Source organism: Pseudochaenichthys georgianus, chromosome 19 (assembly GCF_902827115.2).
Source record: "Pseudochaenichthys georgianus chromosome 19, fPseGeo1.2, whole genome shotgun sequence".
Lineage (NCBI taxonomy): Eukaryota > Metazoa > Chordata > Actinopteri > Perciformes > Channichthyidae > Pseudochaenichthys > Pseudochaenichthys georgianus.
The window spans coordinates 22,213,503-22,233,403 of record NC_047521.1 but is presented as its reverse complement, the minus strand read 5'-3'; the positions used below and the strand labels follow the sequence as shown (position 1 = coordinate 22,233,403).

General features: G+C 40.6%; 2 protein-coding genes across 2 annotated transcripts; one reads left to right on the top strand and one right to left on the bottom strand.

Annotated features, from left to right (window-relative positions):
- Positions 1-2,332: 2,332 nt before the first annotated feature.
- Positions 2,333-3,694, top strand: h1-0 (H1.0 linker histone). Its single transcript, XM_034107064.2, has one exon. The coding sequence runs from the start codon at positions 2,584-2,586 to the stop codon at positions 3,169-3,171; it is 588 nt and encodes a 195-aa protein (XP_033962955.1). The 5' UTR covers positions 2,333-2,583; the 3' UTR covers positions 3,172-3,694.
- A 1,243-nt stretch (positions 3,695-4,937) lies between these two features.
- On the bottom strand, positions 4,938-19,857 carry rhot2 (ras homolog family member T2). The gene is made up of 19 exons (XM_034107063.2): positions 19,645-19,857; positions 18,872-18,930; positions 18,071-18,152; positions 17,901-17,944; positions 16,356-16,409; positions 16,194-16,246; positions 12,553-12,661; positions 12,278-12,379; positions 12,047-12,145; positions 11,341-11,449; positions 11,139-11,259; positions 10,819-10,903; positions 10,509-10,654; positions 10,293-10,393; positions 8,322-8,452; positions 8,121-8,201; positions 7,910-8,032; positions 6,781-6,983; positions 4,938-6,168 (listed from the first exon to the last, which is right to left on the bottom strand). The coding sequence occupies exons 1-19, from the start codon at positions 19,679-19,681 to the stop codon at positions 6,051-6,053; spliced, it is 1,857 nt and encodes a 618-aa protein (XP_033962954.1). The 5' UTR covers positions 19,682-19,857; the 3' UTR covers positions 4,938-6,050.
- Between the last annotated feature and the right edge of the window lie 44 nt (positions 19,858-19,901).

Here is a 19,901-nt window from a genome sequence, read left to right as displayed (position 1 = left end):
CCTGATAATGAATAATTATAATGAATATTATGTTAAATGCTTTTGACAAGGGACTTTTGTATAAAATATGCTGTTTTTCTTATTTGCGTTTTTTCAAATGAAAGCAAATCTCATATCTACTAAGTGTTTATAATGTGAAAAATGCGGAATTACACTGAAAACATTTGTTCAAACCACTAGGGTATAATTAGACAATTTAAGACCAACCACTGGATAACTCTTAATTATGTCAAATTATCGCTATCCTTTGACAAAAGGGAGGCTCTGCAAGCAGGCTTATACAATACACTGGTCATTCAGTGACATCTGATTAAACTGATAATCACTCTGAAATGCAGTCAGTGTGGAGGAGGTCCCTCTGTCGGTGGATAAAGGGAATGGTCTAATAACGGTGTGGGGAGGGGGGGGGGCTTCCTAAACGAGGCACACGCGGCCATGGACAAAAACACACCACTCCGGATTATCGGTGACAAAAACAACGAAGCAGTAGCCTACCTACAATACATCCCAAAATTACCAAAACAAGCCAGAAGCTGTCCCTGCAGCACATGACCTGATAAGCAAACAATGTGACAATGTGGTTCAAATGACCATTCAGAGACATTACTGTTACTTTTTGTTAATAAGAATAAAAGCAGCTCCTGCTCCTCCCTGCATTATTCACAATAAAATAATAATAAAAATATTTGCATTCACTCAGTCACTCCAGCTGTATTTACTCATTAATTCCTTCACTCGGTCATCTCTTTACACCCGCCCTCCCTCTTTCTATAATGCACGTGTCCTCTGTAGTAGCTACTCACCCTCTCATCCACTCCCTCCCTCTTCAGTGAAAAAAATTCACTCACTCCTTCATTCCTCCCTCCCCTTTTTCACTCATTCAATCCCTCCCACTCACTATACTAACCCACCTAACTCACCCACCCTCCCTTTCAAACACCAAAAAACTAAACATCAACTCAGTGTGAGGACACAGCTGGAGATACAGTAGAGTGGAGTAGAGATATTTTCCTCTCTAAATTCAACTTTATTTTTATTATTTGCACTATTCATCACCCACAAAACATATTTTAAAAACTCTGGTAGGATATAAAGGTAATTAGGCATAATGTTATTTTAACTAAAGTTCATTGATTCTACACTCCACTCTGCACTGTGAGGACACTCCACTGGTGTTTTGTTGCACCATTGATGTGGATGAGTACAGAAAAATGGTTATTATCTGAAAAAATAGTGTCCATTACTAAGATTACCATGACAAAAAAGTCGAGAAAAACACTACTCCAGTGGATGTGACTTTCATATAGGAATCAAAATGGCGTTGCAGGGAGGGACATCAGACCTGCTATTAAAATAAGGAATAACACAGTAGAATTAGGGTAAAGTTAGTACATTTTGAGTTTTTTGAAGGTCAGCACCAACACCATAGACCCTCATAAAAATGGGGAAAGCCAAATGTGAACGCTTTTATTGAGTGAGCTGTGATGCGCCAGTTCCTGAACAAAAGAAAGCCATCACTGCGCCCTATATTAAAGGACTCTGCTTTCGGATGCGGTCCCCCTCACAGCTGGACTCACACCTGGACACACAGCAGCCAATTACACCTCTATTAAAAATATTCTGATCAATTTTAGGATCCAATATGAGAGTCCCTGATCTTTTGAGGTGTTGGCAACTTTCCTGACAATGGAGCTCGAGTGGCGACTGCCATAGTGACGGTTATAAGCAATTCTGTCCAAATAACAGCAAACCCATCCACAGTATTTCAACCTATATAAAGCCACATTATCATCCCAAGTGTCCCCTGTCACTTAGGTGTCGTGACATTTAATTTATAGGAGGTTTAACAGCAAATAATCTCAACCACGTCACTCAAAGTCAATGGCCGGACTGTGTTAGTTGGGAAAATGTATCGATGTATTAAAAGCAAAAACGAAGACGGAATCCGACCGAAGTGCGTGCATCCGTTTGAGCATAGATACAATTTCGATATGCATTGGATGATTTGGCCCGAGGTTCCGTCTGTTTGGGTCAATTTAACGCGAATTGTGCAAAATTGTTCACAGCCCGCGTTACTTCCAGCGGGTTTTCCTGGAATAAAAGTTGTTCACCGGCGCGGATGAATACGGAAAAGTGGTTCGGCGTGAAGCTCAATGTCTCTGCTATCAGCCCATAATGTTTTGTGTGTCAATATTCAGCCGTAGCTTTTATATTTGCCAGAAGTTGGAGGATGAAGAAACACAAACGGGACGGCGCCAGTTCCATGTAGTCCACTAGATCAGCTGCTGGCAGTTGGTGTTCTCAATCACGTCCGCAGATAGGCTTCATAGGCTCATCGAGGCGCCTGTGGAATAAGACACTTACGAGATCACGGCTACTGACACGTCACTTTGTGTGGACAACAATTATATCGTTTTTTTTCTTGAAAGGGGGGCATTGTCTGCCAACTCGGACTTTCTAAGGGGAAGCTTTTATTTCTGGCTGCGTTTATTTCTCCGTTGCTGACGCTCAGCTGAGCAGGGTGAAATTACACCCCCTGGACTTTCTTTTTGTTTGTTAACCAACTCCAAAGAAAAAGTCACCATGGCAGAAACGTCGTCAACTCCAGCCAAATCCAAAAAGACAGCCAAGCCTAAGAAACCTGTGTCTCATCCTAAGTACTCGGACATGATTAAAGCGGCCGTCGTGAACGACGCCAGCCGGAGTGGCGCGTCCCGGCAGTCCATCCAGAAGTACGTGAGGAAGACCTACAAGGTGGGCGAAAACGCCGATGTGCAGATCAAGATGGCCCTGAAGAGGATGGTGGCAGCCGGGACTGTGCGCCATACCAGAGGCGTCGGTGCGTCCGGATCCTTCAGGCTGACCAAACCAGAGGACTCCAAGAAGTCCACCAAGGTAGCAGCATCTGCCAAACCAAAGAAGGCAGTGAAGGCAGCCAAACCCAAGAAGGCAGCCAAGCCCAAGAAGGTGGCCAAGACTCCGGAGAAAACCAAGAAGGCAGCTCCAAAGAAAGTGAAAAAGGTGGTGAAAAAGGCGACGCCAGTGAAAGCCAAAAAGGCACCAGCTAAGAAGGCAAAGGCACCCAAGCCCAAGGCGAAACCAGTCAAGAGGGTCGCCAAGCCCAAGGCAAAAACACCCAAAAAGGCAGCCAAAACAGCGAAAAATAAGTAAAAGGACACTATTATAAAGTCACTGTAAATACTTAAGGAAATGTTTTCGTATATGTATTATTTTTGTAAGGTCTCATGAAAACTTATGCTGTTTATACCAGTAGTTCTCTTCATTGCACTATACACGCTGTAGAATTAATGTTGAGCGTTTTTATTTGGCGTTAATAATAAGGTTAATTTCTGTCTGATCCTTGGAGACAAAAAGACTAGACTGGGGTCTGCCTGAAGAGGAAGAACATGTACATACAGCTGAACTTATGAATAGTTATTGTTAGTGCACCGGGTCATACTGAAAATACAAATGTGACAATGGTGATCATTGTTGAACCTTTTCAATGTGCAGACCACAGGCAGTGGACGTCAGCTAGATTTTATTTTAAAGGCTCTATAGTTGTCATTCAATCTCCATTCTGTATATTTCCTCATGTTCGGACGACTCCTACTCTACCAACATCCCACTGTGATCAGTCACTTTTAAAGACTGTTTATACTGTAATTCAATAAACCTTTGTCATCTTCTACAACATGTGTGGGTCTACTTATTGTGCGCATTTTACGCGTGCGTAATTACACTTAGCCAATTGGATGGAGGGATTTGTGCGCATATTTTATGGAGCCTCAGATGAGGGATTATATTGCATTGCTGAGGCAGGATACACAAAATAAAGACACGGTGGTGAAGACTGAAAGGTATTATGTTATAAGTTAGACTTTAGTGTTAACTGCTTAACAACCTAGTCCTGAGGGCAGGGATGGACTTTCCTAGAACACTTTGTGATACGAAGTGAACGCTTGTATACCATAGAGAATCGGTTGGGAAGCAAAAGTGCACAGGAATAAAGTCCCTTAAGGGAATAAAGCCGTAGTAAACAAGGCCGAGAGATGGACATGAACGCAGATCAAAACATCTAAGTGCAAAAACTGCCCTAAATAGAGGAAATGAAGGTGCATTTTTTTTTTATAATTTTACACCCTGGTTGTTCTTGAATATCAAAATACACTCAAAATCTAAACATCCTCCTTCCCCAGAGTGAGGAGGAGGCTTTGTAGACACACCCAGCCATCAGTTCCCTGCCTCTCACCTGAATGACATGCTACACTGCCATCTTGTGGTGTCTTTTGAGAACAGGCGACTCCTCTCCACTGCAGTTGGGACCAGCACACAGACAGACTGGAGTCAAACTGATGAAAGTCAAGATGACAGACACAAATTACCCTCTGTACAGTCATTGTGTCTTCTTTATACAGGTGTAAAATGTTAAAACACCTTGTTGAAGTGACCTAACTGGAACATCCGGATGCCAAGAGAAGCGGTCTTCGCCTTTTGACATCCCATGTGGAGAAGTAGTAGTTGTTGCTTCAACACACAGTAATCCAACATACTAGCACAGCAGAAAAACAACTTCAGAAACAAAGGTTTTGCGATTAAGATATATCTGGAACAATAACAATACTCAAATAGCCTATAGGTGTTTAGAACAAAATTGATCCGTTAGCATCACTTTAAACTAGTAATGCCTCATTATCACGGTACACACTAATGCGGTACATAAAAAAAAAGTGCACCGTCAAGTTTTCGAAGTCTGATAATAGTGTAGGCTATAAATGCTGGAAATAAAAAAAATACAAAACAAAATCCAGTTATAATTTATCAGCCATTACAATTAGCTGCTAGGAATTAAAAAACTGAATTTGGGGTAAAAAGAAAGCACCAAATGTCAGGCATTTTAACTTAAAGCACAGCAATCACCTTCCATGCAACATCCATAACGTCTTTTGGGTAAAAGGTCCCACCCAGTCTAGTCTGGTCTTTTATTAATCATCTCAAATCAGTTCAATTTCAGTAAGAAAAACAGCCATATTTTAAAAGTCAAAGTGTATTCTGCAGAAACAGCAGGTCCCCAGCTGAACTGAGCAAGAGAACGTACCTAACATGACTGACTCATGTCGGAAAACAATGCAATGGCGGATTATGTAACAAGGTCAAAGTGAATGCACAGTGTCAGGTGTGTGTGAATAGAATAAAATCACAGATCATCACGCTATTTCAGTCTATCAAAATCAACCATTTCAATATGAACAGAAGGAAGCTGATTGGAAGCAGAGATTAATTCGACCAGATTTTTCGTTTAACATTTTGTAATTTTTAAAGGTTTGCTCGTGTCCTTTTTTCAGATGCATCAACACACCATTCTCCTCATGCACATTTCTTCCTCATCACTGGAGGCCTTACTGCTAAACACTTTAAAATGTTTCATTCATAGGCAAAAATAACTAAGCTAATAACATGCTATGCCTTGTCATTGCTGCTGGAGTCATTTGGCAAATCAGATTTGAACATTTAGTATCAGAGGGAAGAGTGCGAGTTCATTGGCGGAGATTGAGTTGCAGCCAATCAGAATGCTAAGTTAAAACGCTCCATGTGTTGCCCTTTGGTTCTTCAGTCTAGTCAATTTGGCATTTTTGTATATTATACTTAATAAACACTGCATGTACTTAAAAACCTCTCCAATCTCACCATTAACATTTCACATATAATTGAGGGGAAAGCAATAGATGAAATAACTGTTTTCCTGCATTTCCTCCTCTCTGATAAAGCACCTGATGTGAACAGTTCTTTGTGCATCAATGCACCGAGGTTAGCTCCTACTTAACCTGGTTGGGCAACGTGAGGCGAAAAAAGCAGCGAGGGCAATAATATGACCACTATCTTCCAATTGATTTTGTTGCGATCACCTGACTCAGAGGGTAGGATAAGGTAAAGAAGAGCAGAGATATGAAGAGTTTCCTGGGAGGCTTGGAGGTGAAAAGTAAAATGATGTGACTCTGGTCTCTGAGGTTTGGTCTTGATGGATGGATGGAGCGTCAGCTGGTTGTTGATCATTTCAGTCTGGCCACGGCTCTGTAGATGGCAAAGCCCAGAACTGCAACCACAGCCGAGCCCAGCGCCACTCTCAGCCAGTACGACGTGTTGCTCATGTCTGAACCATTCAGGTGTCTGGAGATGGGAGGGAGAAATCATTAGCGGTACAAAGCAACAGCTGATACCATGAGAACAACACGTCTAGCTTCTCTACCACACGAACCTTTAATCACTAAATGTATGCAACCACATTTGCATGTAACTCATCTGTATATGTTACAGGCTTTCTGTAGGATGTCCTCAACAAGGCCTGGGACCTTCAGGATCTTTATTCATCCCAAAGACACAATGCATTACATTAAGGCACATTGTGAGCCATTTCCCTTACAACCTTACCATTATATATATAGAGTGCACAATTTTGTAAAATACTATAATATTTTCAAATTGCACAGCTTTTCTACTTCAAATCTAGCACAGTGCACATATTCTATATTATAATTTATGGTAATTTGTCATATTCTTGTTGTACTAACTTTCTTGTGAACAATACATTTTTATTTTTATTTATATGATAGTTGTTATAATACTTCTATATCTACTTATTTTACAACTTTATTACTCTTCCTCTGTTTACGCACCATTACACACCAAAACAAATGTATGTGTCAAATGTGGCAATAAACCTGATTTGATTCTGATGTCACATTTATCTCAAGACCAGTAGTTTGTGTGTGGATGACGTACGGATACACTGCTGCCCACGCCAGCCGGGAGTAGATGGTCTTGCTGGTGGAGTCGAGGAACAGGCTGGAGAAGGGCAGCGGGGGAGGCAGCTGGTGTTTATAACAGAACTCGGCCGGAGTCATCCCGTGGAACTGCTTGACCTCAGGAAGGTCCACCTTGGAGGCGACCAGCACACATGGGATGTTGCTCTCCATGTAGTGTTGCTGAGTAACACATTGGATAAAGAGGTAAAGCTCAGTTGTGAGAGAAAAAATACATTTTTAAATAATGAATGTCAAGTAAAGCTTATTGCAATGCGTAATAAATGTATACAAACTGAACAAAAATCTGATTTATAATAACACATATTTTTCAAAGTTAGAAAGGTTACAGTAACGGCCCGTCCACACGGCAGCGTGCGTTGCTTCAACGGAGAGGCTTCCCATTCACTTTGAATGGGGTGACGTCAGGCTGTGCCGAACTGCATTGTGGTTCCGTCGCTTTGCCTCCGTTGCTCGCTTCGAAAGTTGAGAAAAGTTCAACTTTTCAAGCTTCAACGGAAGCGTCAGCCAATCAAATAATATGCCAGTAAAAGCACTAGCCAATCAAACCGTGTGCTTGTGTGTCCGGGGCGGGAGATTAATGTGATTGGTTGTTGGCCCCGCGCCAGACACGCCCACCGGCAAGCTTCAACGCACGCTGCCGTGTGGACGTACCGTTAGTACGTGTTTATTTAGTTGAATTAAATAGTAGAGACATCCATTTCTTCCTGTGTCAAGTATCAGTAATAAAGTGAAACAAATTGTTTGGATTATAAAAAAAAAAGGTTTATGTAAACAAACCACCATGAAATTAGAATAAATAGCAGGCAAATAAAATCATATTAATTTTCATTCCATCATTTGTTTAAGTTAGAATACAGTATATCTTACACATACAATTTCACACTCACCAGAATCAGCTATTTTAATTAAAGTCAGTGTTAGAAACTGCTAAAGGGAAGCAAAGTGAGCTGTAATAATGCTTTATTAGCAAAACAAACTGTGTGGAAAGACCAGCACACACTGACGGACAGCTGATCTAAAGGGCACACATTTAAACCTTTCTAAATAATATTTCCAGCAATGTCAGTGGAACTTTTGTGACTGACCTTGTATATACTGGCACAATAGTCAAAGGAATGTGGGTCACTGGCGTCATACATGAGACAAGCAACATCACAAGAGGCGTCCGATGCCTTCAGGAACTCCACCTCCACATCCACCTCATTGAGCTGCAGAAAGAGAAGAGTGAAGGTCACAGTCCTTAGTCAGGGTCAGAGGAGAAGGGTCAGCATTAGGATTAGGATGGAAGGTACTTACGATGAGGTACTTCTCCTGGTTGCTGACTTGGACAGTGTTTATTGCATAGGGGGAGAAGGCACTGCTGGGATTTCCCTTATTCTGTAGAAGGCAAAAGAGAGAGAAAAAAACAACAACAAACAGTCACTTTTTAGCCTCAAGAATGTTGACGAGTGCAGATTTAATATTGTATTCTCTCCAGACTAGCAGATGGTTTCATACCTCAACGCTGCGACCCACAAAGGCCTGCAGGAAGGCCGTCTTTCCTGTCCCCTGCGGTCCAATCACCTTGCAGAGAAAAACTGACCGCTGTGTCTGGTGCTCCTCCAGGTCCACCTCTTTGTCCTGTGTAACTGCACATGTAAACAAACACTAGATATAAGTACTAGGGATGCTCCATATCGGCCGATACTCACTCTCTGCCGATCGATCGGTGCTCTCTAAAAATGCAGATCGCGAGAGCCGATCGCATGACGTAAAATACATGACACTTTTCTCTCTGCGCGGCAAAACAAGCTCGCCAAAATGGCTTCACCGGTCTGGCAGTATTTTAAGGTGTCCGAAAATGTCAATAAAATAGCGGTATGCAACGTGTGTGAAGCAGAAATCCTGCAGCTCCGCCCGCTGTGACGGACCGGTGAGCAGAGCGAAACACACACTAAGAGTTAGACCTAACACACTTAGCTATTTGATCTACCTCTGGAACAAGCTAAACTAGTTCTTCACTGTTGGGTCACTCATTACTGGATCAGTGAGCCGCATGAGACGGATACTGACAGGCTGTCAGGAGAGAGAGAGAGAGAGAGAGGAACAGAGAGCGCTTCCGCTCATCTCTCCCGTGTTATTCTCCAAAGTTAATGTAAACCTGAATAATGTGCTTCATTTGAATGTAATAATTATGTTGGTTGTTGTTTGTGGAAGCGCCAGTGAATGAGCCCCATTGACTGAGTTTTAAACATCACTTTAAATGGAAGATCCCCATAGGCCCCGCTTGACACACAAGTCTTCCACCTGTCATTTGTCCAGCTTTCACTGACCGTAAGGCAAAGTTAGAAAGATAGAAGTTGTCTAAATTACAATAGACAATATTTTATAGATAGACATTCCTATTAATAGGCCTGAGGTTAGAGGCCAACCAGGCCAGAGAAGAGGATGCCATTCTTGCTCCCGCTTAGAAAAACAACCTGCCATATGAGCTGTTTTTTTTAGCACTTCTACACACATCCAATGAGTCTGTTCCCGCCTGTTTAATCACCGTATCCCAAACACTAATGATACACAAACTGTAGTATGGCCTGGGGTTACTGCCACAGGAAAGTTATATCAACAGCAATGATGGCTTGTAGGATAGCCATTTAGGATATGTGTTTCTCATTCGTCAAACTCTATACTGCCAGACTTGAGAATTGTTCATCGGTCAAAAGTGTACTTTGTTAGCCCCAGCTGATGAAAAATCACCAGTTTAAGAATTTGGCATTTCTGAGGTAATGAACGTTTGCTCCAAACACTGTAGAAATCCATCCAACAGTTGTTGAGATGTTTCACTCAGGAACTAAACTGATAATCCAGCTGATAGATGATTAGAGCAAGCATCTGAGAGAGCTACTGCTGGCATAGCTAAACATAATTCTATAGTCACAATTACCAACACAAATTGGTTAAGCACCGTTAAAACTAGTCCCCTTGTTACAAGAGCCGTGTTAATCTCTGTGGCTTTCACCTGACATCTGTGGCCTCGCCTGACATCTAAAAGATGCTCCCCTCTGAGACAGAATGTGTTTGATGAGCAGCACTGAGACATATTACATCACACTTTCCAATCCTTTCTTTAGTTCACACACAGCCTGCACAGAGACACCACTACCGTATAAGAACAAAACAATTAAATCAGTAATCATTGTTCTTTTAGTTAATGCTTACACAAAACAAAAGGTATAATATGTGTGGAAAGTGCAATATATTTCAAACCGTGCATGCACAAACGTGTGGACATGCATGCAATTAACAACTGTTCCTTTACATCTCAAGGTCGGATGTACATCTATAAGGTGACAGCGGACAGGATTAAGAAGAGCAATCCTCTTACAGAAACGTGTTTACCTGGAAAAGTGGTAATTACATTTTGTATTTCAACCTTTCTAATTGATATGCTGTTTGTGGGATTCTCTTCAGTTAAAAGACACAAACACACACCTGTGACTGCGGCAGTCTGGGACTCCTGCTCAGTGAGGATAGGGTAGCCTAGATATCCTAGATGCTCCAGGCAACGGTGGATGTCAAAGTACGCAGAGAGCCTGCATGTGAAGGGATTGACATACATGTGACCTTTGAACAAAAAAAGTGCAGAAAAGTGCAATAGTAATGCATGCAAGCTCATAAAAATCATTAACAATTGTGTGAGGTACGTACGTCCACTGACAACGGTAGCCGTGGTTGGAGATGTAGCCATCGTCTGTGGTGGGGACCGCCAGGTAGACCTCGGCCCCCCACGGCATGTAAGGACACACACAAAACAGGTTCCTAAGCTCTGCTGGGGACAGGGCTGAGTCCTTGTCCTGAGAGGGAAAACATGTATCTTTGTCAGAACAAGGAAACCTCCATTATTGAATTTGTATAAAACTGATAGTCGTAACTTGATATTTACATATATTATAACATTTCCCACAACATTTCACTGTGCAGTGGGATATTGTGACAGGCAGCTCGGATTCTTACTCACTTCATCATACTTGTCAAACAGCCGCTGGAGGAACTGGTAACCTAAAGGATTGAGCTCTGTGGTGCAGCCAACAGGAACTTGGATTCTTACAAACATAATGAAGAACAAAATACTTAATACCTCAGCATAAGGGACAAAAATGCACAAATGTAAAAAAGTTAAATGCAGGAGAAATACGGCAAATCTGAGAACGCAGGGACAGGTATATCTATTCTAAAATACTAATCCAGAACCACCTGTTGTAATGTTATAGTTATCACCAAAATAAAAATGTATTATCTGAATTGAAAGACACAGTAACGTAGTGTCAGTAAACATACTCAGGATAAAGGAAATCATCAGTGAGCTCCAGGTTGTCGTCATAACCAAACTTCCTGAGGATGGTCCACGTGGTTTCATGTCGGCCCCTCTGGATAAATAATGTATTAAGGAACAGGAAACCTGAAAGAGAGGACATAGAACACATGGGAATTAGCTGAGGGTGACAACTCTGTTTAAAGACACAGGTTGTTATTCTTTTACCATTAAGGGTCAGGCCGTTGTCCTGCACCCCATCGCTGGTGTTCTTCCAAACAACAGTCTTCACGTCCTCTAAGGCTTGAGGTGCCAGAGGATTCCCAAAACAGGATTTCTACAAATAAAGATGGATTGATTTTATTGGTAACACTTTATATTAAGTTCACTAATAAACTAACTAACTAAACTAATAGCTTATTGGTTATGAACAAGACTTCACTTTAAAATAGGGAACATATTCTTAGATATAAATACCTCATTTTGAGTTATTTAGACACAATTAACACTTATAGTTTCATGTCTTGTTACATAAGAAGAGATCATATTTGTTAAGTGTTATTATGGGAGAATAACTATTCTTGTGGTACTACTGCCTTATTAGGCCCATATTGAGCAGACCATATTAAGACCGAAACTCATGTACAACAACTTCCTTACTTGCAATACATAAGCACTAATTAGAGGGTTATTGAGGAAAAACTCTCAACTACTGGCTTATTACTTGTAGAATATGGTCATGTAGAATAAGGCATTAATAAGTGTTTTATAATGACTAATAAAGAGCCAATATACTGCTAATATGCATGTTAATTAACAACTAGTTGATGGTTAATTTGTGTACCTTAATATAAAGTGTTACCATTTTATTATATTTTGCGTCAAATGATAACTGAGAAGACCTTATGTTAATTAAGTGATTTAACTGGCTGACCTGAAAGCAGTTGAGTTCTGCGTCGCTGAGGATACGGTCATTGTCCTGGTCGGAGATGTAGAATATTCTGCTGAGGGCTCGGACACACAGGGGCTTCAGCTGCAGGAACATATTGGATGTTTTGATGTTGCATTATTCAACCAACCATTTGCATGTGCATACAGAATGTAAATGGGAAGAAGAGACACATGCTGACTCCATAGTTATATTAACAAATCCAAAATGTCTGACCTGTTTGTCCTCAGGGTCATAAAGAGGGGCAGTGGGGTGCAGAACCGCCTTCTGTGCATAGTAGAACAGCTCAGAAATGTTTTTTAAGTTCTTCGCAGAACACTTGAAAAGAAGAAAACAGGAGAAAGAACATTTCATTACATTTGCAGTCTAGAGGTCATATTAAGTGTGCATGTGTTCATATTTGTTTGAAACCAAGCAGCCATGTGTGTATCTCGATGTTAAGGTCAGCAGGTGTGTACATGCTGCAGTGATTAGCAACCGTTCAGTCTCACCTCGACACACGTCTCAATCTCAGAGAACTGGTTCATGATGGGGAGAATGGTTTCCATCGAGCTCCCGCAGCGCAGATCAGACTTGTTCCCCACGAGGATGATGGGAACTCTAGAACATATGGAGACAGGGTATCGCTCAATATGAGATTCAGCGATCGCAGTCTGTCTAAGAACTGTAATTGAAAGTGCACAAAAACTTGTATGTACGTTTACTTTAATTTGGAAACACTATTAACCAACTTTAATAATTTACATTTCTCCAAAACGGCACCAAGTTACAGGACTATCGCTCAAAACAAATTCTAAATTAAAGTGCTCCAGAAATAAATATCATGCATGACATCATAATAATACAAAAATCAATACATCTGTCAGCAATGCTCTCTTACAGAAACACATCATTGATTAATGATTATTGCTCTTTTACAGCAGCAAATACAATAACCTTTCTTTGTGCATGAGAAAGTAACATTCAGTTTTCCCGCACGGTGACTGACTAAATGTGTGCAAATGACAAACTAATTAAGTCTTAAAGCACATTGCCGATGGGCTACGGTTGGTGTTACAGCGACATATAACCTGACCTTTTGTTTTTCAGTGGAGTGAAATAGTGGAAGTATGTTGCATTATAAATATTATATTAGCTATATATTATAAAAGGGGACTTAATGTCCTTTTTGGAGTTTTCCCTTCCCTGTAGTGTGTTATATAGGTTTGTTGTGTGCATGTAAATGGTCTGCAAAGGCTAAGATCCCAAAGTTCCCTCCAGAGGGAGTCTTTTTAAGTGTATTTAAGTAGAAACACACACAAACACACTATTTCTGAAAAAAAGAATTACAAAAATAAAACCACTAACAGGGAAGGTGTGTGCTAGCAAAGAGGCTTTGCCAAACTTCATTGCATCACATCAAAAGGTGTTAGTCTGTGAAATATTGTACAAGTCTTGGAAAAGTAATTTCTTTCTGATTGTTTTGTAAAAAAATGAACAAGACAAACATCTCGCCGATGACCTAATATTTTATTTATAAGGAAAATGTATGCTGGAGGGGGTAGGACCAGAAACGTTTTTTTAAGCTTCTTCTTGCCCCTGTTGAACATGACAGAGACTATTTGAGAATGTATTTTATTTATTTTTTGTACTTTGTTATAATTATTATTATGAGTGAGAAAAAAGAAAAAAAAAGAATATATATATTATTATTATTATCAGTTTTGTTTCTGACATGTTCAATAAATTGACAAAAAAATAAAATACAGGCTTGTTACCATTGATTCAAAACAACAAAAAGAAAATGAATGAAAATGAAAGCGTTTTCATTGTAAAGTATTTGAACCACAAAGATTTTTCTTGTCTTAAAAAAAGTAATGAAATGCTAACATTCTGTCAGCCATAAAGGATGTTATTAAGTTTTGTCTATAAGCATCACAAATGTTATTTTGTTGTTATTTTTCAAACTAAAGCCAAACAGTGACATCATCACGTGACATAACACCAGCTTTGGTTTTGTATTGCATTGAATAGCAGACTCTCAGAGCTGCAGTCCCTCTTCTTTCCAGATCGGTGAGCGTTCAGTTGGATCAGATAAACCTTACAGTCTCCTACAGAGAACACACATCTCCACCCCAACACAAGTCTACAGACTGTGCCATGGATAGGAGAAGCTATTCAAACAACAGGTGTAATACCAGAGCAGATGACCACGGAAATGCAGTGGAAGAATCCCTGAACAAGATCCACTGGAGAAATGGTAAGATATACGGCCTGGCTGATTTCCGCAATGCATGTGATTGCGAGAAGATGACTTTTGCCCACAGGATGCGCAAAGAAAATGACATGGTGAAAAGTCTGGAAGAGGATGCTTGTAAAAAGAAGTTTGAGAGAGAAGACCTGGCTCTTAAACAGAGCAGGGAGAAGAGAGAGCTGGAGGAAAAGTTCTCAAAGATGGAGATGAAACTGAAAGAGATGGAGAAAAATGACCTGGCTGAAAAACACCTGAGCTCCGAAAATGTGGTCAAACAGTTGGTAGACCAGTTGAAACAACAGGAGGAAACGTTTTTCAAGAACAAACCCCAGAGCTTGGAGACCGAGCCTACAAAGCTGGAGATCAAATTGAAACGGGTGATGAACACAAATATCCGCCTGGCCAAAAAGAACAAAAGCTTGGAGATAGAAGTCAAAGTGTTGAAAGACGACAGGCAGGAGCAAGAAGAAAGGGTCAACAAAGACCTGGCCGATCGACACCAGAGCTGGGAGACTGAGCTAAAGCAGGAGATGATGATGATGAAGAAGAATGACCTGACGAGGAGGAACAAAACCTTGGAGACGGAAGTCCAAGAGTTTAAAGACCAGAGGAGAGAGCAAAAGGAAAAGGAGAAGGAAAACCTGGCTCAGGAACAACTGAGCTGGGAGGCAAAAGAGAGAATGGTGGAGGATGAACATCAAGTCCTGCAGGACGTGTTCTTCAAGAGGGCGACTGAGGAAAAGGTCATCCCTTTGCAGAAAATGCAAAGCCGGAAGCCACAGAAGGACAGGGCAAGGGGGGCAAAGATGGAGGAAGCGGAGGCAAGTATAAATGCCACAGAGGAGACGGAAAATATGGAGGTGATGGAGAACTACGGGGAGGGTGTGTGGAGCTGGACGCACCAGAAGTGACAGCGACATGGAGTGGGAGGAAGCTTGAGAACAGTAACTCCCTCCTCTTCCCTCCTCCACCCACCCTAACACACTCCTCCATTTCTCCTTCAACCCTCCCCTTTTCTCACATTGGGTTTTGTTCCGGACCCCAGGTTTTCCCGCAATCCATATCCTTGGAATTAGGATTACAAAAAAATAACAGCCAACTTCCTTCTCCATTTACCTCCCCTCCTTCCTCCCACATCACCCTCTCTCCCCTTACTTCACCCACCACTCCATCCTCCATTTACCTCACCTACAAACTCCCCCCCTAACTCTACCACCAACCGAAGAGTCGCCAAAGACCCATATTAAAAATAAAATTAAGGTCAACAAAACTTAAAGGTTACCTGATTCGTTATTGGCTGATTGTTGCACAACCCACAAAACTGTTGTGACATCACAAAGTGGCCAAAATCTGACCTAATTTTCAGGTTTTTATATACTCTGGTGTTTTTATTTAGAAGGTGTATGTATAGATTGTTCTTGGTGTTTTTGTCTCACTATACAGGTTCAATTCCATTGTTTAAAAAAAAAAATGTGTTCATTTCATATAAGCTGTTGAAATCAAAAGGTGTTCATCAGGCTGCAAGCTTTATGTCTTCTTCACCTGCAAATTGTGTATGTGCAGCTGTGTCATTGTGGCCTGTTCACATGTGTAGATATTAAGCAGTGACCGATCAATCGGTGCGTCTCTATTCTCATTGCAACACTATCATGGTTTATTGTGTACAGACAGGTATTCCTGCAATATAATATGTGAATCAGTTGACAATCACAAACCCCCAGCACTCCCATATTGGGCATGCTGCTGATACTTTAAGGTGTTTTTTTGCGCTACTTAAACACGCACAAATCCAAGATTACCAAGTTTACCAACATTACGTGCTAACAGTAGGGAGGAGTGCAAAGTTCCATCACATATAAGAGACCAGGTAACATACACCCGTAAACAGCTGATACATACTTGTTTCCTTTCTCTGAATCTCCGTTGACTAAAGGGATCCATTTAGTTTTAATCTGAAGAACAAAAGCAGAGACAGGCAAAAATGCATTAAGTCAATGTTATACATAGTATGTGGAATGCTTATACAGTAAGTTACCATGTAAACCAAGTATTAGGTACTACCTTGTCTATCGTGTCCTCGTTGGTGACATCGTACACAACACACACCACATTAGCCTGTGTTGTTGAAGAAAGAACAGGTTTATCAAGAAGAAAACATTGAGCTAGAAAACAACTAAGAAAAAGATGTGGATGTTTATGTTCCTGGCATGAATGATGCAAATACAAGGCCTTGTAGACAAATAACCTATGTCTTAACAAATTATTATCCATAATTATATTAATTTATCTGGATCCAAGTTGTTATTCTAAATGAGGGAATATCACTAATCATTAGCCAATTCAGTCCATTAATTGAAATTGTTCAAACGGATGACATTAGTGCCAGGCTTGGATTTTCGTCATTTTAGGGGCAAGGCCATTTGGCCTTTGCTGTCACACATTTTTTCAGGGCGCAAAGGCCACATGCCAGGGCACAAAGGCCATTGAGGGAAACATTTGGATTTGGAGCTTACAAATAAATAACATCACTTTCTGATAAGAAAAACACACGAATGACATGGAAAACAAATCACTTTTTTAATATCAATAATGTCAAACATTATATCATCCTATAGGCCTATGCCTCCTTAGTATTACCGTATATAAAATAAAATACTCTACTTTGAATAATTAGTGTTTGGTATGTTTTCTATCTACTACCTCTCCCATTCACAAATCCAAAATCAAATCCAAAAATCTAAAATTCTCTTAATATGTAACACACATATATTCCATTTCAGAGCAGAAGAAACAGCCTTCAAGGGTCAAACTCTGCACATAAATCATTCAGCAGTGCACAGTGAAGTGTGTGTGTGTGTGTGTGTGTGTGTGTGTGTGGTGTGTGTGTGTGTGTGTGTGTGTGTGTGTGTGTTGTGTGTGTGTGTGTGTGTGTGTGTGTGTGTGTGTGTGTGTGTGTAGAGAGTCTCTTTAATCAACTCCTCACAGCTCTGTTCAGAAACTGAATACAATCGTTGCTTTAATTCTGTCTTTAGGACGTTGTTGTGAGTGTGGACGGAGCAGCTGCAGGTTAGTTTAGCCTGATTGATCCATTCAGAAAACACGCATTTTAAAAGATTTTTCGCTTGCCGTCTGTCTGCAGACTTGTCAAAGCATTAATTCATGTTTTTTACTAACCGGTATCAGTATGTAGTTACTTCAGCACCCTTTTGAAACGTGTATTACAATTAAATCACTGTAAAATAGGTTACATTTGTCGTAGTTTCCACCCCAGTATTTACATGGAAATAAGCCCCGCCCCCTATCCAGCACGTTCTGTTTGAATGACAGGAGTAAACACAGCTGACAGCCGAGGTGAAACTCCAGCGGTTAGAGCAATGCGAATATTCGCATGCCATCGCGTCCGTTGTGAACGCAGCATAATGCAGTTCAGAAAACACTGTTCTGTTTAAAGCAACTTCGAGATGTTAACAGTGTGAGGGGCCCAAAGGCCATGGTGGCCGTAGGACGTACAATTATTTGTGGGGCATAACGGCCAGACAGAGGGGCTACGACGGCCATGGCCGCCGTGAAAATCCTACCCTGATTAGTGCTGTTTGGTGTACTTACCTTGATGATCTCATTTTTAAGGACTTCATCACTCTGCTCTGTTTCTGTTGAGGGCAAACAACATTTGTTTTAAGTCATAGTCAGAGCAATCCAGTTTGACAAACCACACACAAACACAAACAGACACAGAGGACTGAGTAATGTTGTTGTTAGCGTTCAGGTCATGTTACCTGAGTAGTCCACTATGTGTGTGGGCACTTTCTCTGGAGTCACGTCAGCAGGGATGGTGATTTCCTCGGCTCTGAGAGGAACCTGTCCGAGATTACATCATGGATAAACTGTCAAACGTCCCTAAATCAGGCTACAGCCTCCAATAACACATCTTCGATTTTTCATTAAGCATGGACAAAATAAATGACACATTTCAGTTTTTTGAAAACTATGCTGGGGTATTTTCACTTTCAGATGAAAATGTGTTAACCTTAGCCATTATACGAATTAATAGAATATTCCTCCAAATCATTTTTGAAAAGTAGCACACTACTTTGTATATAAAGTGTTAAATATTTGCCAGCAAGTGCAATAAAACTTTAATAAGCCAAAACTTTCCATAGACAATACTACCCCAGTACAAAGGAAAGTAACAAGTAGCACAATTAAAAGATAAAAACCTACTTTGATATCAACACAGTTATTCTAGTCAAAAAGGGGATTAAAACAATAACAGTTTGTAATATCATATATCTTAGCCTGCAAGTAATTTTTGCAAACATAGTAGAAAAGCTGGGGATATTGTCGAGTAAACAGCAAAGGAATTTAAACTTGAAACCTGCGTGAACATCAACAAGCAACAATTAGTTGTCTTCACTGCACACACATAAACCAGTTTGCTCTGAAGTGGCTACAATAGAGTAACTGTGGCTATAATTAGCAAATCATATTATAGATATTAGAGTCAGCTGGTGTAAATGTCCCAAGTTTTCATGGACATACTCCTTTAGGTACAGCAGCATCGTTAATCTGACACTTACCTCTTCTGGGAACTCCTCTCCAACCAAAGACATGATGAGTGATGTCTTCCCCACCTTGGCTGTTGGAAATAACGACATGAAGAGGATGAGAGGGGCTCCCAGAGGAAGAATAAAAGATCCAGATTGGCTTGTGTGAAAGAAAAAAAGGCAGCACCTACTGTAGAAATAAATGTTGTAGAAAGTTAGCTGGCTAGTCCTTATGTTATCATTTACATAAAACCCCTGATATGGACTGACTAGCTCATTATTAGTACAATATCTGAATACTTCTACTTTTACTAAAGTACAAGGTCTGAGTGCTTTATCCTACTTTGACTGTTAGTTTAGTAGCAGCCGTTATGTTAATGTTAGTTTACATGTCAATAATCTCAAACTAACGGATAACTCAAATATCAGAAAATTAAATAAACATTACATCTGTTTATTGGGTAATGTATATTTCAGTGGACGGCAGCTGATAATTTTGCAAATAATAATAAAACATGTTTACTAACTTCTCTATGGCAGCTAACTAATAACCGTTCAGAAGTTACTGAGCTAACGGTTAGTTAGCATTGCGGAAATCAGCACTTGGAAAGCGGCCAATTCATAAAAAACATATAGTTTAATAACATAGAATACAGTGGGTGTAGATATACATATTAGGACAGTTTTCGACACCATGCCACCAAGAGTACCCGAGGTAAATTCAGCGACAAATTGCCAAGTTAGCTTAAACTGCTAATGTTTGCTAGTCTTTTAGCTTGTGGTTAGCTGTCAGTGAAATGACTCACGTTCCCCCAATAACAGAATCCTGACGTCCTGCTTCATGTTTCCTATCTGTTTGACGAACAGTCCAACACGCTGCGGTGCTACAGTAACATTTATCTTGCATTTGAATGTCAAATTCTAGATTAAATCAAACGTGTGGCTGCTCTCCACACTATATGCACCAAGGTGAAAGCATATCATTCCGGTTCACGAGGAGGCGGGGAAACATGCCCCCTGCTGGGCAAAGGGACACCCTGCAGACACTGTTTACAGCACATTG